The following is a 20,927-nucleotide window of genomic DNA, read 5'->3' as shown; positions in this document are numbered from 1 at the left end:
AGCCTAAATTAGCTATTGTCGGTAGGCTATGTGTTCTTTTTTTATGGTTCATTTTATATTATACAACAGTTTTACAATTTCTCATAAAAAAAGTTTTTTTTTTCTTTAGCCTACTTCTAGTGCCATTGGGGTGTAGCCAATATCATATTCACAGAAGGTGTTTTTTTAAAAAGTGAAGGCGGGGTTTGCTGTTCTTGGACGACAGCATAGCACTGATCAACAGCATTACTTCACATCACAGCTGAGCTGCAGCACTTGACGAGATACAGTCCTGGACGTAGACATTATCCATTTTCTTTTCTTTTCTTTTGTTATTATTATTAATGTTGTTTCTTGCGTTTGACATCTCGTAACAGTTTTGTCTTGAATATATAGGCTAGGCTACTTGTGAATTAAGGTAAAACCATGTGCCTTACTATAGAGTGGAGCACTGTGGCATTATGTGTCAGCAAATGTTGCTGTACTTCTACCTCCAAGAGATGAAGAAACATTAATTTGGATATATATCTATATTGTGAAGGAAAGCGGGAAATCATCAGAAACAACAAACAAACATGGAGACATTTACAATTCAAGATATGCTCATCAATTCCACTGATATTTATAAAATATTATGTGGATTAGGAATCGGTAATTTGTCGGAATGTAAAAATGACAGTGACAGCGCGTTCGAACCAAAAGGTAAAAAAACAACAACTTTTATATACATTTATATTTTATATAGACCTACATATATTTACATTTATAGCCTATGTAGGCCTACTTTTATTGCCTTTAGTTGCATTAGCGCAGGCATTTTGTGTTGGGAGATGTGTGAACGAACCAACAAGTTTCGTCATGAGTCTGTTCAAAGGACACACAAACTGCTTGTTAAAACTTGTAAAATATGGTATTCTTATCTCGTGCTCTCGTTTTTGTTTGTCAGATATGAACCAAACCGTGAGGATCGTGCTGTATGTGTTGATCTTCCTCCTGAGCTTCATAGGGAACAGCCTCATCATCACTGTTCTGGTGCGGAACCGGCGCATGCGGACGGTCACCAATCTGTTCCTGCTGTCTCTGGCCGTCAGTGATCTGATGCTGTGTGTCTTCTGCATGCCCTTCACACTCATCCCCAACCTCATGAAGGACTTCATCTTCGGCAGCGGCATGTGTAAAGTGGCCACGTACTTCATGGGTGAGTCATTTTGATATTTGTCGCACTTCACTTTTTGCAGCTTCTTCTGTCAGATAGTAAAAACACTGTAATATTGTTGGTTTGACTTTAAAAAAAAGTAAGTTACATGGTTGCCTTAAAAAAATTCGAGTTCATTGAAATAAAAAAAAATGAGTTTTTAGTTTTTGGAGACTTTCAGTTCCAATTAGTCCAACTTAAAATTAATATGTGAACTTTCTCAGAATATTTTTTTTTTGTTGTTGTTGTTGTTTAATTGTGATGACAGTGGTGCCAGGTCCTCAAACTATTAGCCTATTTTTTTTTTCTCTAAAAAAATATCATATCTGGCTACATGCTGTTATATTGTAGCCCATGTATATAATAGTTCAAACTGTTTTTGCTATGGTACCAAAACTGGTTACACTCGAAGTACTGGTAATATAAGGTCACTCACTACATCCATTAAGGTTAGGTACTGGGTTAGTACCTAGTTATAACTCAGTTATTGTAATTCGTATGTGCGTATTCGGAACAAGACTGTAAAATAAAGTGCTACCATTGTACCTGTATTACTTTGAGTATGAGTATCATGATAGACTTCTGTGTAAGAATGTCTAATATTCTCTGATCGGCATCTTAAAAAAGGAAAATCTGATAACATTATACAAGAGAGCGGCAGACTATAAAAGGTCACTAAAAATATTGATTTAGAGAAGTATTATTATTGGTATTATAAGGGGGTAAATGAAAACCACAAACACAGTGAAGCTTGCACTAATAGAAATAAAATGTTTTTTATTATTATTATTATTACTCTATTATAAGCCTCAATTGTAACAACAATAGTATTTTATTTTTCCACCCTTGTGATTATACTTTATTGGAAGGCACGTCCATTTTAAAATCATATTTATGACTTGTTGAATTGTGTAACAATTCTGAAAACTATTTATAGCCAGCTGGTTGCACACTTCTCCAGATGCTGCAAATGTGCCATGTAAACAGTTTAGTAATTAGACAATGCCACTGTCTCTTTATTTGAAGCATCAGCATGTTTTATGTGTTTGTTTTGTGGGATTCTGTAATACTTGTTCATGATAAAGCTGACGCAATTTATGTGCTCTGTTGTTATTACCGCGTGTATGTTAACATTGCTGTCTAATTAACTGCTTTCTTACTATTTGCAGAGGGTGCAGTGTTACACCATATAGTTTATTAACAGTTCATGCCTTTGTTATCAGGACGTAGAGATATTTGTTATGAAGTTTTCCGGTCTGTTCTCATCTTTGTGTTTACTGTTGTTTATAGACACAGATGTATGAATCAGTACTTTAACAAGCCCAGATTTATTTCTGTATGTGCAACTGAGTTCTGTGTGTCCAAACACACAGGTATTTCGGTGAGCGTATCCACGTTTAACCTTGTGGCCATCTCTCTGGAGCGCTATAGTGCCATCTGCAACCCCTTTAAGTCCCGTACCTGGCAGACGAAGTCCCACGCTGCAAGAGTCATCACAGCCACTTGGGTCGTGTCTTTTCTGCTCATGCTGCCTTATCCGATAGGCAGCACCCTGGTGCCTTTCATGCGCAGTAACAACAGCACAGGCAACATGTGCCGCTTGGTTTGGCCCAGTGATGTCATGCAGACCTGGTAAGATTTATTAGGACTGTCTGTGTAGGTCTTACTCTGTTTGAGGATAAGGTGTTAAAGGGATAGTTCACCCAAAAAAAATGAAAATTAGCCCATGATTTACTCACATTTTGTTAATTAATTACTGACATTTTTTAAGTACTCTTGATTGTATTCGTCTGGAATAAGAATGTCAGATACACCTAGGTTGACTTGAGGGTGAATAATCATGGGTTAATTTTCCTTTTAGGGTGAACTATCCCTTTAAAGGAATAGGGACCAAAAAGATAAATTCTGTCATAATTTATCGTCATGTTGTTCCCACTCTGTATGCTGTTATGTTTTCAGCAGCAGTTATTTACACTAAGAGTAAAAAAAACTTGATTATATTTATACTGTGTGTAAATAGTGGTAGATACTGCTTGCACTATTTATAAATGCAAATAGGGACAGATGCTATTCACACAAAGTGTAAATAGAAGTATTATGAAGTAATGTTTCTACTAAAGGTAAAACATCAGAGCATTGGAGGGAAAATTGACGTTGCCAGCATGATTATTTGCACTAACTGTAAAGACACTTTTTTCCTATGGAAGAAAAAAAAATACATGCTGCTCTTTTATTCATTCAATAGGTTTTGTATGATCATGTATGTTAAACCTTACAAATAAATAAGTATACTTTTAAGTATTTACTTATGTAGTAAGTTGACTGATATCAATGTACAAGTAGTATACTTGAAATTAATTTGGCCCACTTAGAGTATAAAAGTATACTTTAAATGTAAACGTTGAATACACAACTAGTTTACTGTTTTTAATTTATACTGGAACTACAAGTGAACTTATAGGTATACTGGTAGTTTATTAGTTAATAGGTATTTTTTTAATTTATGAAAGTTCACTTTGAAGTATACTCTTAGTAAACTACTAGTTTAGTAGTTATATACTGCAAGTATACTTATGAGTTTTCTTGTAAATGAACTTAACGTCATACTAATAGTTGACTAGTTTTGCACTTTAAGTATGCTACTATGTTTTGATTCAAAAAATGAGGTATTCATTTGTGTACTTAATATAAAAATGTAGCTTTAGTTTCATTCTTTCCCTGTCAGCGTTTTTTTATAGCTAAAATACTTTAATATATATATATATATATATATATATATATATATATATATATATATATATATATATATATATATATATATATTCTTACCATCACCAGCATTTTTTGCACCAGATTTTATGGTCCCAGAATATTTAGTTTTATGAATATATAAATATAAAAAGAAAGAACAGAGATAAACAAACAAAAATCTATCAAAACTTGAATCTGGGTAAGTATAATAAAAAAAAAGCAACATTTTGAACAAAGAGCTGAGAAAATCAGGTTTTTGTCAAAGACTTTGTCCAGATGGGGTTCAGAACGATGATCAAAACACAGATATAGCAGATCGAGTCCATCAGAACCCCCAAAGCTTCACATTTGTTTCCTCTTCATGGGTTCGATATTTCAGACAGTAACATTAGCAATGCTTCTATAACTGGTTTCTGCTTCTTATTCGTGTGCCTCATTGCTAAAGCACGACGCATGACAAATTAAAACAATACTTGTTTTAAAATTGGCTCTGTTCATAGTCTGAAGAAAAATAGTCACTCCAAAAATTGGAGTGTGCGCCCAATCATATAGTACCAGATTTTCGTGGAAATCTGTTAACCCCGACTTCCCAAAAATCTGCAGATTGGCTCGGATTTTCAGCAAGTAAAGTAGCATCAACAACACCAGACTACAAATCAGGGCAAACACTGGATTATGTATTCCAGCCTTTAAGCTCCACTAAAATTGTGAATGTGGTCCAAAAACTCTACAAACCAATGAAGGTGGAAGTGAAATAGTGAATGTAAAAGAGCTTTAAGATTCTTCAAAAATTCTACTTGACCAAAAAACAAACAATAAAAAAACAAAAAACACATTTTTTTCAAAAAACAAGCATTTTAATTTGAGGGTAATCGATCATGTAAATGTAAACATAGAAAGCTACCCAGCATTTGCCGTCGTAAGGTCACTTTTCAGATAAAAAAAAAAAAATGCTGTGAACGGTCAACACCATGTCTGACTTTGCAACTGACTTATCTCTCTCTCCCTCTCTTTTAAGGTATGTTTTCCTGTTGCTTATACTCTTTCTCGTGCCTGGGATCATAATGATGACAGCTTATGGCCTCACCTCACTCGAACTTTACAGGGGAGTCAAGTTTGAAATGACGAATAGGAAGTCAAACAAAGGTACAAATGGAAACAAAGGGAAAAATCATAGACTTCCTGACCTTAATATTTCAAATGTGTAATTATCGTATAAAAGCCTCTTAAATTGAGTTGTTTAGTCATGAAGTCAATTTGTAGGACAACCCAGAATGTGCCCTTCAATTGGAATCGGAAATATCATAAATTAGAGTTCTGAGCACCTAAACGTCCAAGTGAAGTTGTATTGACAATAGGAAATTTGGAATTCGATGAATTCGGACATATTACTCTTTTAGCGCACTATATAGTATGGACATACTAGTCTATGAGAAAAGATGAGAATTAACAATATTTTTCCACTAAAACTATTTTTTAAACGTAATAGTTATTCTATTTTTTTAAAAGTAATGCTATTTTGTCAAATGGGCGGTTATGAATAATGTGCGAAATAATTATTTTATAATTATTGAATAATTATTTACCTCGACTAGCCCTACTATGTTTTCCTTTCAGATCTATTGGTAGACATTTATTTTGCATTCATTCATTTATTTAACCATTTTGACGAAGTGGTGGGTAACGTCTGCTTTGTGACCAACATGAAAGTGTGAATCACTAAATGCAAACTGCGAAAATGATATGCGAATTTCAGAGATAGTGGAGAAGCTGCTTTAGGATTACAAACAGAACAGCTTTATCTTGAATCAAATAATCACGGTTTCATCCTCACTTTGCTCATTAGAGAAAGAGTACGGCACGTCCAATCTGAAAAATGGCGACGGCTGCTACATCCAGCCATCTAAGAGGAAGCGCGCCGAACCTGTGACGCTCATCTTCAGCAACCCAAAATCCAAACTGAGAAGGGTTTGCAGCAACAGCCCCACAGCAAACCTCATGGCCAAGAAAAGGGTTATCCGCATGTTGCTGGTGATCGTGGCGCTGTTCTTCCTCTGCTGGACGCCGATCTTCGTCGTCAACGCCTGGAGAGCCTTCGACAGACGCTCGACCGATCGTCTCCTCTCAGGAGCTCCGATATCCTTCATCCACTTGCTGTCCTACACCTCCGCCTGCGTCAATCCTATAGTCTACTGTTTTATGAACAAACGCTTCAGACAGGGCATTCTGGCGACATTCACCTGCTGTAGGGATGATTTCGATGAAGTCAGCAGGAGCAGCAGCCGACGGAGCGCCAGAGGAGCCGGAGGGCTGGGAACGCGGTTTGGAGGAACCGGACAGACCAACGGTAACACGCACACATCAGGAACGCTTACCAGGCAGACTGACACCAGTACCCGTGGCTCGGCACAAGCGTAGCTGATACTCATCAGACCCTGAAAATTGCAGTGTAGGAAGCCATTTTGGTTTACCAAAGAGTCAATATGATATCAAAATCGTTCAGAGCTTGGCAGGGCCGTGCACAGACATTTTGAGAGGCAAGTGCTCTAGTTAAAAAAGAACCTCTTTTAATATATATATATATATATATATATATATATAAAAGTAATGTTTCATATTTTTTATCATCTTTTAAAGAGCCCCTATCATAGCTTTTGAAATGTTCCTATTTCCAAAAAAGAGTTCCCAAAAACAGCTTAACGTGCATGCAAGGATGAAAAACACTTTATTTGTCTTATAATATGCATTTATTTTTAACTTATTTGCTCAACGACTCCCAAATGATTCGTTCGACGATTCATTTTCCCAAACACCTCCTTTGAGTGACGCGAATCTGCGGCGATTGGTCAAATGACCCAGTCAGTTGTTATTGGTAAACCGTAGGCAGAGATTGTCGGCAACGGAACGCCCATAACCAGGATTATAGCTTGTCAAGTGTTGAAAATTGTATCTAGTGTTTGAACAAACGTGTCAGAAAAAGTCTTTCCACACGGTCCCTTACTCGCGTCTCCGTCAAGAGCGAGCTTTCCCGGCGAAACTCACATTGCGGCGGCTTTTGAGGGACAGTGTTTATTATATAGAGCGAAGTCATATTTGGCTAAGTCGTTTAGGAGGTAATTGCCATTTTTCAATGAATGTCTGGTGAATATCAAAAACAAAACTAACTTTACCCCGCTTAGAAGTTGCGCAGAGTGTACACAACACACACAACACAATTTAACTATAGTGCGCATGCTACAAAAAACATAACAGCAAACATTATTAATATTACTTACAGATTGTGATTCGGAGGAGGACAAACCTGATCCATATATACACTGGATACTGAGCCCTCCTTCAGGAACAACCGGCTTCGAATTCACATTTGAATTCATTTATGTTTTAGAATGATTCGTCATTAAAATGATGAGAACACAAGGTTCGGGCTATACTGTTGTGGTATCGTTGCAAATATGAACTCTAACCACTGATTCTTCACATGATCGTCCCTGGGCAATGAAAACAAGTGGCTGGACTGTCTTTGCATTTTAGAACACAGCGTCTTCTCGACATGATGCTATTCAGCTGAAGTATTTGTATGTGTTCTAGACTAGACTTCAGTTTTACACTTCTGTCTGCGCGTGCAGTTGTTGGGAGCGGCCAATGACCTCTCTACGTCACGACGAAACAGCTAATGACTCGTTTCAAAAACAATTCATTTCATAGACTCAGAGTCGACTCTCACTTTTGAAAGACAATAACTTTATATACGGTGCACTTTCAGATATATATCTTTGCAGGATGTTTTCATTCCCTTAGAGCTATATTCCACACCATATGAACAGTCATTTTCAAAAATCCATGATAGGGGCTCTTTAAATAAATTAAACTATTTAAAACTATTCCTTATAGGCCTGTACCAATTAACTTAAATCAGTATTAAAAAAATATCCTTCTTAGCATTTATCAAAAATCCATTTGACTGCAATTACAATTGCCTAAATAATGTAATGAGATTATTGTTTCTAATATAGAAATATGAAATGATACTATTATATGTTAAACTAAAACAGACAGTAGATGGCAGCAAGTCGTAATAAGTGAATCATCGTCCATTTAACCGATTCGTTCAAACCGGCTGATTCATTCATGAAAGAAGTAAATGACCGGTAAGTTAATGAATGGGTCATTGAATCATTGACTCCCCACATTGTTCAAAAAAGGTGAATCATTCAAGAATGAAAGTGAAACACTGCTGTTGTTTGTTGGCAAAAATAGAGGAAAAACAGTTAAAATTGACAATGTTGTGTCTAAAAATAAACTTAATGTTTATCGAACGACGAACAAATAATACATTTTGTGTATGAACGCAAGTCCGGGAGATGTAGATGCTGCTCGCCTTCCCTGCAGAGCTTATTAAAGGGTTAGTTCACCCAAAAAATGAACATTTTGTCATTAATGATTCACCCCAATGACACCAGATAGACGTCAGCAGTGTCTCACGTCAACACTGAACGTGTATTGACAACAGAACCGGAAGACAATACAATGCTGCATAAAGTCGTAGTTTTGTTATTTTTGGACCAAAATGTATTTACGATGCTTCAAAACATTCTAACTAACCCACTGGTGTCACATGGACTACTTTAATGATGTATGTATTTCCTTTCTGGACAAGATCAGTATACCGTATACATTTTCAAAGAAGGGACAGAAAGCTCTCCGACTAAATCTAAAATATCTTAAACTGTGTTCCGAAGATGAACGGAGGTCTTACGGGCTTGGTATGACATGAAAGTCATTAATGACATAATTTTTATTTTTTGGATAAACTAACCCTTTAAGAATAAGTTGTTGGGCACATGCTGAGAATTAATTGAGAATAATTGTGACGGGCATAAGTAAAGTAAAAAAAATAAAAAATGTTGTGTAAAAAGGGCACTTACCTGGTCAGAGGCCAAAAGGCCACTTGGGGTCTATCTGTGCACATGCCTGAAGCTTGGTGATGTTTAGTAAAATGGCTGCTTGCTGAAAAGAGACTCATTGGACTATTGATAAATGAGAGCACAAGCAATGGCTGCCAATAGCATCGAAATGCTGACAGAATCCAGTGCTTATTTAGTACGTCACTCTTAAACAAACAGCAGAATCAAATGGAGCAAGACTGTAGCGTCCAGTCCTTATTAAGAATATGACTTATAAATGTTGGGCTTTATATAAAACACAAGACTTTATAAATAACTTTGTCAATATGGCTCTCTAATTTTTTTGGCTCACATAGAAGACAAAGAATTCCTTTGCTTTTCTTGGTATTTTACTTCATTTGTTTGCATGTGCCAGTGTGTGTGTGTGTGTGTGTGTTAGTCAAAGCAATATCCAGATGTTTTGAGAATAGTCTATAGTGCTTTTAAATACACTACCATTTAAAAGTTGGAAGATTTTTGAAAGAAGTCTTATGCTCACTATATATGGCTGTGTTTATTTTATCAGAAAAACAGACAAATTGTGAAATATTATTACCAATTAAAAGAAGTGTTTTCTGTTTTAATATGTTTTAAAATGTAACTTATTTTTGTGATGCAAAGCTGAATCTTCAGCATCATTACTCAAAGTCTACAGTGTCACATGATCCAATATGTGGATTTGCTGCTCAAGAAACATTATCACAGTTGGAAACAGTTGAGCTGCGTAATACTTTTGTGGAAACCGTGATATTTTTTTTTTTCAGGATTCTGAACAGAAAGTTATTACCGTCCATATGTGTTTGAATGGTAGTGTATATATATCAGATATCTGAGATCAGTTTACAGATGTTTAAAAGTGTACACTGGGCTGTATTTGATATTTTGTTCATCATATCTGCTTCAGTAATGACCACACATGATTCTCTGTTTTGTAAATGTATGACACACAATCAGCAATAGCAAAACCTCTTTGGATTCATTGCCAATACAACATGCAAAAATGTGTAAACTCTGTACAAAATGTACCAGCTTGTGTCTATAGGTAGATGTGTAGCATTAACCATTTTCTTCTAGGAAAGTACACAGGCATGTCTTTATCTTGTGTTAGCAAAGCTGTAATGTTTGTACACTGTGACAGAGTCTGTCCTTATCATTGCATGAGACTTATAACACCTGTTGCACACTTCAAAGAACTTACCCAAGGCTGCTTTTGACATCTGGGATATTTTCCCCAGGACGCATGGTCATTGACTATATTTTTGTTAATAATATTTGTATATGTCAAAACTCACATTCTTAATAAAATAAACAATTATTTCTTCCTTTAATAGCATACTCATCAGCCAAGATGTTATAACACACGTTCGCATGGTCTTTGATACTGGCAACACTTTGTATGTCTGTACACACTGACATTAACTTCTTAATCGTCTGTCAGATGTCTAAATACCAGGAAATTGAACCACCCAAAATAATAAACATCTGTTTATTAAAGTAAACTTTTCAAAACCCTGGGGAGATTTACACATCATCTTAATGAATATTTTAGGAGTGCTTTGTATGAAATGCAACCTGGGGGTCAGATCAAAATTTTCCTATTATTTCAGTTGCGTCACTGTATTCTTCTGAAGTGCATGTATTATAAAAGTGACTTTTTCAATTGTTTCTATTGTTTTATGAGACAGAATGTAGGAAGTCGATAATTTTGAAAGCCATTGACAGAAAAAAAAGCTAATGGGATGCTCTTGTATATACTATGATATGTTTTACATTAGCATCATATGGTGGAGGCACCTGGTTAACGGGATGAAAATTCGGTCTTCGTTTTCTCACCCTCATGTGGTTCTAAACCTGTATGAATTTCCTTCTTCTGTGGAAGACATATAAAATATAATGTGTTAAAATGTGTCTCAGTGTTTATGGTTACACCTTTGTGTTCGGGTCTGTAACTGGGTTTACACATGAATTATGGTGGGTTTTTTGTGTTATTTTTTTACATTTATTAGATTTGTCTCAAAATACCTCTGTAAAATGCATTCAGACAAAAACAAATGAATGTGTTTGTGTTAGTAGAGCAAAAGTATACCAAAAAGTCCTAATTTGAAAGAGGGTTGGGAAAAGAAAAGGTTCACATTTCCCTTTGCTGCCACCTATTGATGAACCATTGGAGCATTGAAAAGCCGGCTAAAGTCATTTATCATCATCATCATGATCATCATATTTTTTTTCATATGAAAGGAAGCGTTTTTGCTGGTAAAATGAATATATATTTAGATGTGTGCCAATAAGGCCAGATAAAAATACACCCCAATGGGGCTTTTTTTTCCCTTTACTCCTATCAAAATAAAACTTTATACAATGAGAGTCCATGAATCCATGAAAAGTAAAAAAAATAAAATTGTACAAGTAAACATGAAAAAGTATCATTTATGTTTTACAAGTTAGTATCTTGTAAACCAAAAATAGGTCCCACTTTATATTAAGTGGCTTTACTTACTATGTACTTAAATTGAAAAATAAGTACAAAGTACTTATTGTGCTAATGCTGTTTTGTAAAACACTTTTGCTGCTATTGAGGTGGGATACGGATAACGTAAGGGACAGGTGTGGTGGTATGGGAAGGTTTAGGGGTGGGTTTAAGTATAAGTATGGGTCAGCTTTGTAATTACAGATTTAATTACATAAATTAGTTACAGCTGTAATTACATGCTGGTATTTTTTAAATAAGTACAATGTAAAAACATGTACGTACACAATAAGTCCATTGTATCAAATTATTTGTTTCAATGTAAGTACATAGTACTTAAAGCCACTTAATATAAAGTGGGACTCTATTTTAAATATGAAAATGAGCTCAACACTAGGCCTAATTGACTTATGGCCAAGAAGCCATAAAGTCACAAGTATAGAAAAAAAACACGGGCCAAATAACTAATACATTCATGTCCATTCAGTAAGTTATGCATATACAGGCGATTCTGTGATAAAGTAACTCATAAGTAACCGAGACGTTCCCTTTCAGTCACTCACGTTCAATGTAGTCGACGTGTCGACTGATTGAGATCCTAATTAAATGCCACCTAGTGCTACCACCTACCAGTACCTAGACAAAAGCCTACTGATCCGCCCTTATATTGAGGGGGAGAAGGGATAGGGCTTAGGCCAGGGAAGTCACTGCTGTTCCACAAGACCCACTCAGTTAGACTTGGAACACTGGGAAAGCGTGCCCTTTCGAAGGAAGGAGGGACGCTACGGTAGTCACATCCTGCCTGAAGGCAGGTAATCTGGAGAATACAAATATGAGCGGATGACAGTGACGGCAGAAGAAGCTCTGCCAAAAGACACGGGCTCGCCGCTGGGAGCCGTACCATGGAAGAATGCACATATGGGATCGGCGTAGGGATCACGACATATGGAAGTAGCAAGTAAGTAGCAACCGGCTCGACACGTAGGTAGGCTATAGAATCAAGCAAACGTGTTAGGTGTTGACCAGCCCATAGCTCTACAAATATCTGTCGGTGAAGCACCCTGTGCCAACGTCCAGGAAGCGGCTACACTCCGTGTGAAGTGATCTCGCAGTCCGGGGGGTCAAGGTTCACCTTGGGAATCATACGCCAAGATGATGGTATCCACTATCCAGTGGGCCAACCTCTGCTTGGAGACAACCTTTCCCTTCTGCTAGCCTCTGTAACAGACAAAGAGCTGGTCTGAGGTCCTCAGGCTTTGCATTCTGTCCATGTACAAGGAGCGGATGGGATAGAAAAAAGCCAGGGCTGGCTCTGTCTTCTCCGGGGGCAGTGCTTGCACCTGGTCCCGGAAGGGAGTGGTAGGAAGCTTGGGTACAATTCGTCGACCGAAAATGCGTGCAGGTCCCCTACCCTCTTGAGGGAGGGCAAAGCAAGCAGGAGAACTGTTTTTAAAGACAGGACTTTTAACTCAACTGCCTGCAGAGGCTCAAAAGGAGGACTCTGCAGTGCGGTCAGCACCAGAGATCAGTCCCAAGAGGGTATAGAGGGGACGCAAGGCAGATTCAAGTCTACGCGCTCCCCTCAGGAACCTGACGATCAGGTTGTACTTTCCCACGGATCTCCCATCCACTAGATCATGATATGCGGTGATAGAGGCAACAAACACTTTGAGGGTGGAGAGAGACAGCCCTCACTCCTACCCTTCTTGAAGGAAAGAAAGCACGGAACCGATCGAACACCTTAGGGGTCTTGTCAGTGGGAGGAACACCACTCAATGAACAGGTTCCACTTCAGGGCGCAAGCATGCCTCGTAGAGGGTGCTCTCGCAGAAGAGATGGTGTCTACGACTGTTTGAGGTAGAACACGTAGAACAGACATGGAGTTTCCAGAGGTCTGGACGTGGGTCCTTTTCCTCCCTGACTTTGCACAGTAGCTGTGCAATTAGGCTCATTGAGGGAACCACATACTTGCATCCAATGCATCCAAGCCGAGGGTGCCCTCGGTCAGGGAGTAAAACAACTGGCCCCAAAGTAGTCCCAGATCATCTGGACCTCCACGGGATGGAAACTCCACTCTCCCTGAGCCACAGGCTGTCGTGAAAGCTCGTCATCCGCACAATTGAGTAGGCCGGGAATATAAGTGGAGCTAAGCGACCTCAGATGCAATTGATGTGCCAATGCAGTTGAGGGCCCGTCCAGATCCCCGCTATTACATGCCCATTGGACAAGGCCCCCCAGTGAGTGTTGGAGGCATCTGTGGCGACCACAGCATTGCCTGGACACTTGTTCTAGTGGCACTCCGGCTCTGAGAAACGAAGGGTTTGAGCACGGGCTGAGTGTTTGGCAGCAGGCCGAAGTGATTGTCACATGGAGTGTGCCGCTCTGCCACACTCACCTCTGGACTAGGCCCTGAAGCCAGTGTGGAAATGGTCTCATACTAAGCAAGCCGAGCGGTGTTACTACGGCTGCCATATGCCCCGGGAGCCTCTGAAAAAGTTTCAGTGGGACCACTGAACTGCTCTTGACAGTACTCTGGCAGTTCAGCACCGACTGGATACATTCCTCTGTGAGGCGTGCCGTGAGTTGGACCGAATCCAGCTCCATACAGAGAAAAGAGATCCTCTGCTCGGGGGTGAGTTTGATCTTTTCCCAGACCTGAATACCTAATTGGAGCAACAAATCCCTGCGTTTGCACAACTTATCTCGAGAATGAGCTAGTATCAGCCAGTCATTGAGGTAGTTGAGGATACAAACACCCTGCTCTCTCATGGGAGCAATGGCAGCCTCCGCGACTCCGAAAAGTAAGACTTTGTACGGATAGTCTCGACCCTTGAGCACAGGAATGGTCTGCGTCGCAGCAGGATCGAGACATGAAAGTATATGTCCTTCAGGTCGATCACTGCAAACCAATCTCGGGGACGGATGCATTCGAAAAATTGGAAAACACGCCAGCAGAGTGACAAAGGCAATTGCATCTTGACCCTCTTTTTGACCCCTGGTCAAAAATGACAGCAATTTATTTCAATTAAATGAATGTACTATATTTTAATTTGATAATGTTTTTTATTTAACACCTTGTAATTGTAGGGGATTTATGGAACTAATTTATTTTTACACTGTATTTATAATCACCTTCATCATTTTTTGAGCATAGACCTGAAAATAAAATTTCCAACTGTAAATCTTGAATGCTTTAGAGCACACACTGAACTTTGACACTTGGCAGATTATTGCTTAAGTGAAAAAAACAACAACATAATTTTACATTTATTGTTTTGAAAAATGTGCAAAAATACTATTTGCCTAATAATAGATCCTGAGGTTAGGTAATGCCGAGAAAATACCGTATAAATTAGGATGTTTTTGTGATGTAAAAATCTTGATTAATAAGTGGACCTCAGAGAACATAGGTTAAAATGCAGTTCATGATCCTTTGTAGAAGTTGCAGTTGTGAAAAAAAATATACAAATGGAAATAAATCTCACTTTTATTTCTAGATTTGTATGCCAATATTGCAGTTTTATTATTTAATGACATATGGAACTGAGCAGGTGCAATATGTACAAAATCAAACATACAGACGAATGAAACGGAACTGATTCTCCTTGTTTCACATTGGGGCACATGATCCTAACATCAGCGGCCCATTAAGGGCTGAGATTGCTACCATACTGATACCTCTGAATATTATAACTAGAACAGACCAAGTAGGAAATAAAGGGGGGACTGAGGGAGACACTGACAAACTTGAAGTGAAAGCGATGAGCTGCACACAAAAAAGCCTAGCACAGAGCATCAAATTAGGCACAGCAGGATTGCTTTACATGAAAAGTGACTATAAGCAACTAATTTAGACAAATGTGGTTTTCTCTAAGTGCAAAACCAGTAGAAAGGGTGAATTACAAAACTAAAACTGTCCCAGAGCCATAATAACTTGATACTATGCAGAACAACACTTAAAGGGTTAGTTCACCCAAAAATGAAAATTCTGTCAGTATTTACTCACCCTCATGATTGTTCCAACCCCGTAAGACCTTCGTTCATCTTCGGAACACGAATTAAGATATTTTTGATGAAATCTGAGAGCTGGATCACTCCTGCATACTAGTCCATAGGCTTCTTCAGGGATTGAAATTTGCCGGCCTGGCAAAGTTATTAAAGACATCGTTAAAATAGTCCAAGTGACTACAGTGACTCAATCTTAACTTTATCAAGCGACGAAAACACTTTTTGTGCGCAAAAACAAACAAAAATAACGTCTTTATTTCAACTATTCACTTCCTTAGCTATGCGCCTCTAGTCAGTTAACGTATTGTGATAGCGTAGAGCTACTGTTGGCCAACGCTGGTCATGTGTGTGATGCGTGTGACATACAATAACAGAAGCTTACACTATTAAACTAGTAATCTGACTCGAGGCAGAGAAAGAAGTTAATGAATAGTTCTTTTTGTTGGGTTTTTTTTGTTTTGTTTTTTTTTTTTTTTTTTGCGCACAAAAAGTGTTCTCGTCATTTGATAAAGTTAAGATTGAGCCACTGAAGTCACTTGGACTATTTTAACGATGTCTTTAATAACTTTTTGAGGCCAGCAAGTTTCAATCCCTCAAGAAGCCTATGGACTAGTATGCAGGAGTGATCCAGCTCTCGGATTTCATCAAAAATATCTTAATTCGTGTTCCGAAGATGAGCGAAGGTCTTACAGGGTTGGAACAACATGAGGGTGAGTAAATACTGACAGAATTTTCATTTTTGGGTGAACTAACCCTTTAATTCTCCTGATGGCAAAAGAGAAAAAGTTGTGCCTTATTTAAGCCTTTGCTTAAATGTTCACATCCAAAAGGCAAAGCAAAACAACGTTAGGACAGATTCAAGCTCTTTGTATGGAACTAGAGAACCACTACTGTTTTTATACAGTACATAATCATTTATTCCCATCCTTCTCTTGTCTAACTATTGAGATATCTTTGAAAAGCTGCCTCTGGTGCCATGTTTGAAAAGCAGTGCATGAAAATGTAAGTATACTTACATTTATATATAAGACATTTGGCATATCACCTATACATTGATCAGAGCTCATTAAGCAAAACATAAAAATAAAAAGTTGTTTTTGGAAGAGCAAAGTTAATGGAGAATAATAAAACCAACATATAGACATAAATGACACCAACTGACTGACTATAAACATTTGTTTTCTCGGATTTGCAATTAAATGTGTTTTTAAGGCTCAGCGCATGACCTCTACATGTATGCCTTGGACAATTACATGAAAAACATGTTTCGAGCTCTTCCACTGATTTATAACTGACAGAAAAATGATGTAATGCAAATGTATGGATTTTGTTATCCTCCAATTTTCTGTGCAACTTAAACGCACAGCTCAACACGTTAGTTTGAACAAATCCTTCATTCTAAAGCTCAACACCTTCAAAAACTGTAAAAAAAAAAAAACAGCAAGATTGTCAATTAGTCTGTTCAGAAAGAAACATAACACACTTTACCACCATGACACCACGTTAAAATGGGCGTAAAGCTGAGCAAATCCACAATGTAAACAAAACGTGTAACAGAGCCAGCAATCAGAATGACGGAGCGGTTCAGAAATGCTCTCGCTATAAATGAGTAATGATGATATATTGGTGCTGTGCAGCCGAAAACATGATAAAGTCGAACTGAATTTACGGTCTGAATTAATCGCTTTCTTTAGTTTGTGTGGGAACTGTTTCAATGATGCTGTCTCATTTCAAGGCGGACTGGCTTAAAGCACTTGTTTCTGTTTTTTTGGGGTCGTGATCCCATATAAATCAAGGAAAGCGTTTGAATAACAATGGGGGCACACTGCTTGAATGGAAGCTCTCACAATGACAACAATGCCAAATGAAAAACGATCAAATATGTGAAATTAAATGGACTGCTGGTAAACGTTTAACAAGATATCTGTTAAAAAAAAATGCATCCATGCTTTTGCCCCCAAATGGAAGTGTGCGCTTATATAATTCTGAAAAGCAAGAACACGGTAAAATGGAAGAAGACCGTGACGTGAGAATTCTGGGAAACCGAGTGCAACAGCTTTAGGTTAAACTACCACATGGAAGATTTTTGCAAAGTGTCCGTCAAGGACAGAATAGCCATTTTTAACAAAAAAAGATACGGATGATGATAATGATAATGATGAAAAGAAAAATTTAGTGGAGGCAACAAGTGATTTTTTTTTTTTTTAGAGTTTTTTTAGGTTTTTTTTTTTTTTTTTGCAGAAACATTCAAGTTACAGTTTTCCCAAAATAAACTACATTATAGGCCAACAATGCTGGAGTATTGCCTTATTTCATGGGTTGCCTACTTGTACTACACTACAGATTTTCCAAGTAAGGAAGACAGTGCAGGATCCACGCAAAAAAAAAGGTGTCGGATTAAATTAGTATGAAGAAGAGAAAGTAGAAGTGTAAAGGAAAGTGAATATGACTCTGTTCTTCATGACCACATATGTTGTGGATCAGGCTGGTGAAAAATCAGTGGCTATTTCCACAGACCAAGACACAAGTGACCAAGACCAAGTGACCTATACAGTATTGCTGTATGCTTACACATTTGAGACACACATTTAAAGGCCATTCATATTTCTAGTCCCACAATGTCCATTTGCTATCCGGACATTAGCATACAAGTTAAGGACAAACTCGGACACTAAACACCCAACAGTTTTGATGGGAAACACCAAGGACATAACTGGGTTAAGAGCCACATAAGTATGAAGAAAAAAAAATGGCTGAATTGTTTCTCTTTTTTGTTCTTTTTTTTGTTCTTAACGTTTTTTTTTTTGTTTTGTTTTTTTACAAATGGATGCATAAAATTCAAAAGTTAAATTACTGTACATAAAAAAGAAAGTCACAAAACACTATTAGTGCTGGTTGATGGGTTCATTACAGCTAGTTTTTTTTATTATTATTATTTTTGTCATTAATACTAGCTCAGACAGTAACATAGTGTTGGCCCATATCAAAGTGAAAATCAAAGTGTACCCGATGTGGGCCGACACTATGTTGCTGTCTGGAAATCTACTAGTTGGTGAGACACCAAGGCCACGATAAACACATCAATGACCAACGAAGTAAAGCTTCCTACTTTTGGTGTGCGAGAGGCCACAATTCTCAACATACTCTTCAAATATTCAAAAAACAGAGACAACAATGCAATATAATATCTTTGGGTATGTTCGTATCTATTACACATTTAGATCTTCGAAATCCGAACGAAAAAAAAATTAAAGTTTAGGGAGTTTAAATATCAAAAATCGCATGTAAAATGTTCAAAATGCAAGGCGTGGTTCCTCGGGTCGCGTTTGTTGACCTCCTTTTGAAGGGGTGAACTAAAGCGGGAACCTTTGTTCCAGTAAGGCCACATCTAATGGTAGAGCACGTCTCCAAATCATCCGTTTTCGAGAGCATTTCAAATTTTAGAAACTGCAAATGGATGTTCAGGAAGACAAACAAATTGATTTTTAGAAAGGAAACATTATAAAACGGCACTAAGTCTAAACTCGGGTCAGAACTTGACCGTTACAAATATCCAACTACTGTGAACTTTCTGAAATTGATATGTGAGAACCGTATGTGCGCCCTAGAGCAAATGAACTGCACTATAGCTACCGGAGACACGTTGCATCCAAAGCCTCTATATTGTGTTTTCTGGTTTATATTCCCAAATAAGACATAGAAAGATGGCATTGTTCCTTTTCGTGAGATTTAGACACATCGATCGATGATGAAATGCTCAAAGGAAGCGTAGCGCATATTGTAATGCAAGGCAAGGCAGACGCATTGCTTAAAGCTCTTTTCTTTTTAAAGACTTCATAAAAACGAATGATAAAAAAAAAACAGGCCCTCTGAGTTCCTCCCAAATGGAAATGAAACTAAAACCGCATGTAAAAGAAAAAGGACGGTATTACAAAATACAAAGTATCAAAACTGAACGAGTCCAAGCGAACATATGTATATGAAGCCATCTATATACAGAAAAACAAAAAATAAAAAAGGTGAAGCTCAGAGGAGGAATAGAACCTATTTGGTAACAAAAGCGTACTATAACGTTCGATATAAAAAAGGTATGGAGGGGGGGAAAAAAATGTACCTTTACTAAAGCTTATACAATATCCTTGGTCCATAAAAACTGTCAACTCACAATTTCAATGTGACCCTTTTCCTAAGAGTTTCGACCTCCCAGGCTATGATACATCTCACCCAATCGCACACACACAGGGCGGAAGGAAGAAACGTAGGAGACTAGTCGGCTGATGTATCATTGCTGTGGTCTTGTCTCAGGTGCTGGTGTTTCCTCTCAGGCATTGTCTATTGCTAGCACCAAACCGGCTCCTAAGAGAAAAACCACAAGAGGGCACAGGAGAACCATCTCTCAAAAATGTTGTCCTCGCCACAAGTTTAGCCTTTTTTGCCCGTCCATCCCTTGATTTTGAAATTCAATACGCAGCACTTTTACAAACAGTTTATAGTCTTCTGTTTTCACGCATAGCTCGTAGTGAGTTTGTGAGCACTGCTGCGTGTGTTATAACACCACAGCCGCGGCTGCGTTAGAGGACGACGCTGTGACGGCGTTAGACGTGCTGTTGGAGCCGTAGGGTGTCGTTTCTCCGGTCACTCCCGCGATGTTGCCGGTCGTGGAAAGCAAGCTGGTGTTGCCCGTTCGTAGGATGGCGCCGGCCACGCTGCAGTGAGGACGGGGACCGGGTTCGGGAGTGTATGTGAACGTGAGCGTCGTGGAGTAGATGATGCCGTCGTTTCGGACCAGCGTTACGGGGACCTGCACCGGCTGCCGAACCCACCGCCAGCCCTCGCGGAACGCAGAGATGTCTGGGACGACGCACAGCATGCTCTCCCCGCACCTTCAGAGGAAATATAAAGTCTATCAGTCTGTCAATGCTTTTACAATGTTTGTAATAAGGATTTAATACAGATTAAACAAAACATGTGGGGTCTTGTTCACTCCAAATTTTACAAGGCAGAGGCACTTCATTCAATCTACGACCTGCCAAATCTTAACATGTCTTTTAGTGTTGCATTGAACAGGTTTGTAACGATTTAGGACTCCATTGTGAAAGAGAAGTGCACGCACTTGTTATGAATGTCCATTTCGTTGTGAACTTCAAATCTTAAAAGTATTTTTTTGGACATTTAATTTTGCAGTGTTCCTGTTACACATTTTCATGTAATTATTAGAGTAATAACAGTAAATTATGTATAATTACAAGCAACTAAATCAAATCATAACCTTCATTTGTTAATTACTATTACTCTGTGCTTATTTGTGGCACTGTGGTAAAAACTGTACCTGCAGATAATATATTAATGACATAAATGTTTAATGACTGTGTATTAACATACTTATGTACACTTTTAAAAAGTGCACTTTGTAATAACGTCAAAGTTTTACTTTATTTTAAAGCAATTGGTTATACTTTCCTAAATTGCAATCATAATTACAAATGTGCAATTATTAATATATTTATATAGCAGGCATACAAGTCTTGTATGACATTGAAGTATATTTTATTTTACCCTAAATGACTCATGAGTACAATTGGCA

At 38.0% G+C, this 20,927-nt stretch overlaps 2 protein-coding genes across 2 annotated transcripts in view; one reads left to right on the top strand and one right to left on the bottom strand.

The window, feature by feature from the left end:
- The first annotated feature begins 248 nt into the window (after positions 1 to 248).
- Positions 249 to 11,255, top strand: cckar (cholecystokinin A receptor). The gene is made up of 5 exons (XM_039669215.2): positions 249 to 681; positions 926 to 1,177; positions 2,548 to 2,806; positions 4,944 to 5,071; positions 5,772 to 11,255. Exons 1-5 carry the CDS (start codon positions 555 to 557, stop codon positions 6,341 to 6,343), a joined length of 1,338 nt encoding a protein of 445 aa, XP_039525149.2. The 5' UTR covers positions 249 to 554; the 3' UTR covers positions 6,344 to 11,255.
- Positions 11,256 to 18,469: 7,214 nt separating this feature from the next.
- Positions 18,470 to 20,927, bottom strand: part of rbpjb (recombination signal binding protein for immunoglobulin kappa J region b) — a 68,707-nt gene continuing 66,249 nt past the window's right edge. The window contains exon 11 of the mRNA XM_039669549.2: positions 18,470 to 20,226. Coding sequence (XP_039525483.1) covers positions 19,890 to 20,226 — 337 coding nt within the window. The 3' untranslated portion in view covers positions 18,470 to 19,889. The remainder of the gene's footprint in view (positions 20,227 to 20,927) is intronic.

This window comes from Pimephales promelas, chromosome 1, assembly GCF_988280905.1.
Source record: "Pimephales promelas chromosome 1, fPimPro1.hap1.1, whole genome shotgun sequence".
NCBI lineage: Eukaryota > Metazoa > Chordata > Actinopteri > Cypriniformes > Leuciscidae > Pimephales > Pimephales promelas.
The sequence above is the reverse complement of the archived record's forward strand: the minus strand, read 5'-3'. Positions and strand labels throughout refer to the sequence as shown.